Raw genomic sequence first — 7194 nt, 5'->3', positions numbered from 1 at the left:
TCCTTATTCTTTATTGACAAAAAACAAAAATAAAACATTAAAGAAATTTGCATCAATCGTCTGATGAACTCAATAGTTAAGATCGAACCACCTTTTGTAGAGAAAGAAATAGTACAATGCAAAAGGAGCCAAAGGTACGGCCACACGCAGAAATACAGCAACCATAATTTTCGGTGCATTAAATGTGCAGGTAGTCGCCCCACCGACCAATGTACTAAATCCCCAGAAACCCCCGCGAAGTGCATCCACTCTTAAGGACAGCATCCTACGAACTACAAAGGATGATTAGCCTATAAAACACTGCACAATAATAAGTACTCTAAACCCAGACCCAAGGAGATAACCAACCAAGAACCCAGACCCCAAAAATTCTCCACACTAGAAAACAGAAAAAATTAATAACTTACTTTCACTACTTACACTCTTCATGGATAAATTAATAAGCACAGAAGCAAAATAAAATCAATGCGAATAGCTCTGTGGAACGCCAACGGTCTAGCTCAGCACAAATTTGAACTAGAACTCTTCTTAAAAAAAACAGCAAATCGACGTAATGCTCATATCTGAAACCCACTTCACAGACAAAAACTATCTCAAAATAAACGGCTATAACTTCTACCATACCCAACATCCCAGTGGAAAGGCCCATGGCGGCACCAGAATCATTATCAAATCCAGCATTAAGCATTACGAGCTTCCATCATTCCAGAAAGACTACCTCCAAGCCACGAACGTAGAAGTAGTAATAGAAGACTACCATGGTACAATCACCACTTCAGCAGTATACTGCCCTCCCAGACACTCGATCGCTAAAGAGAACTTCGACAGCTTCTTTGACGCCCTAGGCAATAGATTCATAGCTGGAGGAGACTATAACGCCAAATATACCCAATGGGGCAGCAGACTTGTCACAGCAAGAGGCAAAAACCTCCTGCAAAATTATTCGAAAAGTTGCTAACGAATCGACTCCTCCCACTCCTAGAGGATCTGAAAACCCTGCCAGATCATCAATTCGGTTTTTGGAAGCAACATTCCACAATAGAGCAAATCCACCGAATGACACAATATCAGCCAAACCCTCGAAAAGAAAAAATACTACTCAGCGGTATTTCTTGATATTCAACAGGCATTCGACAAAGTATGGCATGAAGGGCTTCTTTACAAACTTAAAAAAATCCTACCACACACTTACTACTCCATCCTGAAGTCCTACCTAATCAAAAAGAATTCATGGTTAAATACGTAGATGCCATTACCACAACTTTCCCAATAGAAGCGGGCATACCCCAAGGCAGTATCCTCGGACCCCTTCTGTTCTCCATCTACGCTGCCGATTTACCAATATCAACAGAAATAACCATAGCAACATTTGCCGACGACACAGCGCTATTAGCATCCCACACCAACCCGATAATAGCCTCATCCCCTGTCCAGCGAGGTCTCGACTCAATGGAAAAGTGGTTCCATAAATGGGGCTTCAAAATTAATGAAAAAAAAATCCACACATGTAACCTTCACGCTGCGAAAACGAACCTGCCCACAGGTCTCCATTAACAATATAACAGTTCCTAACAAGGACACAATGAGATACCTGGGCATGACTCTGGACAGGAGATTAACCTGGAAACAACATATCGTAGACAAATCTAAACAACTCAGAGACAAACTCAAAAAATTTTATTGGCTCATTGGCCGTCGCTCCAACCTAAGCATGCAGAACGAAGTTACGCTCTATAAGACCGTAATAAAACCTGTGTGGACCTACGGAATCCAACTATGGGGAACAGCAAGTAATTCCAACATTGAAATACTCCAACGCTTCCAATCGAAAACGCTAAGATCCCTATTAAATGCACCCTGGTTTGTTACAAACGAAACAATCCACCGCGACCTCAAGGTACCTACAGTCAGAGATGAAATACACAAGTCCAGAAACAGCTATAACGCAAGAGTCAACAACCACCACAACCCGTTAGTCACCCAACTACTTGACACGACGGACCAGATCCTCAGACTAAAAAGAAAATAGCCTTTAGATTAAATCCTTAGATCCTACTAGAATCAACGATTTAAAACTATTATAAACCATGTCATTGTATCACACCAAATGAAGTTACTGAAATTTTCAACGAGAATTGTACTTGAAAGAATCGACGGAACTACAGATCGTGTGCAGACGGAGATTAGAGGAGATAAGCCTTGATAAATACAGTGATTCGGCATCGTTCTTTAGCGATATTGAGAAGTTAATAAATGAAATAAAAAGTGCGAGCGCACAAATGAGTGAAGGGGAAAAGCTGTATTACATGCTAAATACGTTACTCGAAGGGTATTTCTACATAGCGGATATAATAAATGCATTGAAAGAAGAGAATCTAACGGTAGGATACGTGAAGAACAAAATAGAAATAGCGGAGAAGAAAGATAAATCTAATCGAAGAGAGGTGAAAACTAACGCCTCTGCTGCAAAAAGAAGAAGGATGCTTCAAATGTGGAAGAATAGGACATTTTGCGAGAGAGTGGCACTTGGACCGCAGCACGCAGCAACTTCATATGTATTAGCAAATTGTAGCGGCACATGAGTCTGCAGAGGACATTTCGAATCATGTTGTTGTTTTCCCTCGGAGTATCAAGACCGTTAGATTGTAAGCAATGTAAAAACAAATAAACTCCGGGCAAAACAATGTCGCCGCTATCGTCGAATAAAAACGAATTTAAATTTTCTGGCTCTTTCCAAACCAATATAAATAATCCGACGCGATCGCGAGCGCGGAAGTATAAGTCGAATATCTACGAAGTATCGAACGGTTTATGTCGAGCATTAACGAGTATCTCTGAGTATCTACGCGACGAACAATAACAAATTTTATATTGTATCAAGGACTCTGTATACGTATATTTATTTATTTTAAATATACTTAACGGACTACGACAATAATATTTCGCTTTCGTTATTTCACAACACTATTCACGACCAATCCTCCTCAAGGTACATACGGTGATAAAAAGGACGGAAAAGGGCAATATTTCAATACTTTATTGTGATTATTCGATTTGTGGGTATGAATTCCCTTATAATAAACCAGCAATTTGGTCTGTGAATATTTTGCATTAATAAGAAGTAATACTAGTGATATTATTAACATAGAATTTGATGTGTTTAGCAATTGTAGTGTTCAAAATTATAAGTCTAAGTTATCTGAGATTCCATCAAGAGAAGAAAGTTAATACACATTATAGAATACTGCATCCGTCATAAATTAATTTGCGATGACAGCACAATATGATATTGCAGGCACTAAGCCTGAAAGTCTAATTGGGCATGGCATAGCAAAAGAATTTGTAATAAGTGGAATCACACCTAATGATTTCATTAAGATGCAAAGTGGATTAGAGTTTGATATGGATGATCTCAGAAGACAATTCAAAAAACATTGTCCTGATTATATGGAAAAATTAGAGATTAATAGGCCATCAAAAGCAGTAGAATTTTGTTTCAAAGTTATGAATGAAATTGGTCCTGAATCAAGAAAGGTTAAGAAAGGGACAAGAGATAAAGTCTGGAAATTTATATTTATTAATGATAAGATAGAACATTTCGTATATATAGATATTTATAAACGAGAAAATGCACAATTTTCACCAAAACATGAGGAAAAATATATGTTTTTATTATTAGAAGAAGCTGGCTTATTAGCTCAAGAAACATTTGCTAGATTGGTACATATAGCTTATGGATTGGGTCATAAATTAATGACACCTTTATCTGCAGCATGCTTTTCCAAAGAAGATATCGGAAAGCTGACAGCAGAATTAAATGATACGGAGGTAAATGTGCTAGTTAGTATAAACCAAAGCACACAAAGTGGAGGGCATTATCTTCAACATGGAGATATCGATATAGCTGTCTGTGCTACTATAGCTGCAACTAGAAATGTGAAGGATAAAGGCCTAAGGAAAAATATAGTTATTAAGGTATTTAAGCAATATATGAACAAGGGCAAAATGCCCAATAATAGAAGGCTAGCTATAATATCTAAATATACTATTGGCGGTGTACCGGTAGAATATTCTTATGAAGAGTTACTCAGGTCGTACGAATCTGAAGAGACAAAATATAGTGCATTAAAGAGAGCCAAAGCTATACAAGAATCTGCGATCATAGGTACAGTTATAGTATCTCCTTCTCCTGATAATCTTAGTCCTAGGCCAGGACCAGCTAAATGAGGATTCGGGCGGAATATAAAGACAATTCAAGTCTCTGATAGGTATAGATCTAACCTAGAATATGATCCAGCTAGGTATTACTTATCTATATGTAAATCAACCAAAGGGATATGCACATAGATAGAGTTTGTAAATTATCGAAAGCGCTTTATAGGTTAAAAGAAGAAAGTCCGAGGGACTGGTATGAGTGTTTTGATAGGTATAAGACCCAAGATACCCACAGTCAAAGATGAAATATACAAGTTCAGAAGCAAATATAACGCAAGAGTCAACAACCACTACAACCCATGAGTCAGTCACCCAACTACTTGACGCGACGGTCCGGATCCGCAGACTAAAAAGAAAATACCCTTTAGATTAAATTCTTAGATCCTACTAGAACCAACAATATAAAACAATTATAAGCCATGTCATTGTATCACGCCAAATGAAGTTACTAAAAATTCTCAACGAGAATTGATTGTAAATATTCCAATAAATAAAAAAAAGAAAAATGTTTGAGGTGTTGATCGTTTCCGCAGCTAACCGGTTTGGGTGTGTTGCTATTTTTTCTTTGTATTTTTCTGCATATTTGCTAATTTCTTCCATGACCGTTGGTATTCCCAGGTCCCTCTGTATGTCCTTGTTTCTAACGTACCATGGGGCGTTTACTATCGGCATTTTATCACGAATTATATACAGGTTGTGTATGAAGTATACGCAGAGAAAGCTCACTAAAATAATTCATACAATTGTGTTTAATCCTATTATAGTTATATTATAGTTATCCTCGCGATTGCGTCTCCCCGCGATTGGTCGAATTTACATTGAAAAATCGTAACGGAGAAGAGGAAGAAGGTGATGATTACAGGATCTCAGAGGAAGACCTGATGGATGCATGTAGGAAGATAAACCCGAACAAGGCGGTTAGCGTAGACGGTATACCAGGAACGGCGGTCAAAGCATTGGTGGAGAGGAGACCAGAGAAAGTGTTGAGAATGTTGAATGCCGTGAACGACACGGGCAAGATCCCGGCGGAATGGGAGATAGCGAGGGTGGAGCTCAAACCTAAACCGAGCAGGGACCCCACGTTAACATCGTCTTTCCGATCGATCAGCGTGCTTCCAGCACTCAGTAAAGTCTAGGAGCACACGCAAAAGAACCTAAGCGAGGAAAGGTTGGGGTTTAACCTCTTCCACAAGGACCAATACGGATTTCACAAGAAGAAGAGTACGGTGGACTCCCTATGCCGGGTTGTGCAATTGGCACATAATTGTAAAAGAAGAAACCGGATATGTGTACTTGCAATGGTGGACATCAAGAACGCGTTCAACATTCTCAGCTTGAGAAAGATCTTGATGGAGGCCGAACCGAGAGGGATGCGTCGGAAACTATTAACTCCAGGATATTCCAGGTATGAGTGCGGTTGCCTTTGCCGACGACTTGGCGTTGAAACTTGATGTAGCCAGTCAAGAGGAGATGGGAGACAAATTAGGAAGAGGAATGAGTATGGTTACGCGGTGGTGTGTCGACAACGGGCCGACAATCGCGCACAACAAGACGGAGGTGATTCTGCTCGCAGAAAAACACATCTCCAAGCTTATGGAAATTGACATGGTAAGATACCTATTGAGGACGAAGCAGGAAACGTTGCATGCCACTGACGACGGAAAATTTGATAGAGATAGTAACCAAGAAAGAGGACAATTGGAATAATCTCCAAGCATTTTCCAGGAAGATCATGCAAGCAAGGCGAGGGCAAGAGATGATTGTCGAGAGGAGAAGAAGACAAGTTAGAAGACCTAATTGAGAAGACTGTGAACTAGTCAGGGGTGCACACTAAAGCCAAACCTGAAATAATGCCGAAAGGCGGTTCCGGGGTTGGTTCTTATACCATAAGAGCAGTGGATAGCGGAGGGGTTTTTAGTGGCTCTGGTAACTCCATCCGCCGAGTCCCACATATCCAGTGACCGTGTCATAACATTTCTCCTCCTCGCGGAAAAAAGAAAAGGTAGCTTTGCGAAAGTCTCATTCGGAAGAGAAATAACAAGTGCGGGTGTGGTAGAACGTATTGAAAGGTTATGTAAAACTATTGCGTTACGTACTTCGAGTTATTATTTCATTTCTGTTTAAATATAATGCTCCGTGTAATTTGCGTTAAGAAAATACAATTATTATTCATGTATTTCTAAAGGTCTTGAAAAAATCTTCAGACCAAAGATATGTGTCGATTTGAGAATTTGTTTCAATAGTGCTCGAGAGTACTCTCAGATTGTGTATTCGTTTGAGGACAAGCTCAAAAATTTTTACTTTAAGATACACGTTAAAATACACGCCGAAATCTTACTATACGAGAGAACCCTCAGAATTATGTCCACTGAAAATTGGTCAGTGTCTTATCTCTTCAGCTTATCTTGTTTTCTTCTAACCTACGAATGAAGTGAGACTACTAATATGTAAAAATTTAGGGTTATTACTTACAATATTTTATGAGAAACAGAAAGATGCAACGTAACAAGAGAAGTTACTGGATTCAACCATAAATTTATCGTAAACCGAAATGTGAGGCATGTTAATCACTTACGAGGAAACTTTATATCAACAATGGCAACCAGTTTCATAATTTTGTATGAATGAATGAAACAGAATGCACTACAACAAATGTTCAATGTATAATTAGATCAATTGCTTTTACTTATAATAGACATCGATGTCTGTATATGTATTAGGGCTACATTACAAACGCGTATAGGACGAAAGAATAATGCGGTATCAACTCGTAAATTCGTAATTATCGTGAATTATAATTACGTAACGGCATGTTCGCTCGCCCAACGATCGATTTCTCTCTCTACAGGAGGAGATGACCATCGGAAGGTAGAGAATATGCTTGCTAGTGCTCGAGGTACTACGCAAATGCAATCGGTCACGCGAAAGATCGAATTACGCGAAGTTTCAACACGCCCTTTTCGATCCGCGCGTGGTACT

The 7194-nt window shown here is 39.2% G+C and overlaps 1 protein-coding gene across 1 annotated transcript; it reads left to right on the top strand.

Moving 5' to 3' along the window:
- The first annotated feature begins 2785 nt into the window (after window positions 1–2785).
- Window positions 2786–4409, top strand: LOC105666847. The gene is made up of 2 exons (XM_012319146.2): window positions 2786–3060; window positions 3165–4409. The coding sequence occupies exon 2, from the start codon at window positions 3271–3273 to the stop codon at window positions 4225–4227; it is 957 nt and encodes a 318-aa protein (XP_012174536.1). The 5' UTR covers window positions 2786–3060; window positions 3165–3270; the 3' UTR covers window positions 4228–4409.
- The last annotated feature ends 2785 nt before the right edge of the window (window positions 4410–7194 follow it).

Source organism: Bombus terrestris, unplaced genomic scaffold (genome assembly GCF_910591885.1).
Source record: "Bombus terrestris unplaced genomic scaffold, iyBomTerr1.2, whole genome shotgun sequence".
Lineage (NCBI taxonomy): Eukaryota > Metazoa > Arthropoda > Insecta > Hymenoptera > Apidae > Bombus > Bombus terrestris.
The sequence above is the reverse complement of the archived record's forward strand: the minus strand, read 5'-3'. Positions and strand labels throughout refer to the sequence as shown.

What these genes read in the sequence shown, in the direction of transcription:
- LOC105666847 (XM_012319146.2), top strand. Translation starts at nt 3,271, where the DNA reads ATGACAGCACAATATGATATTGCAGGCACTAAGCCTGAAAGTCTAATT.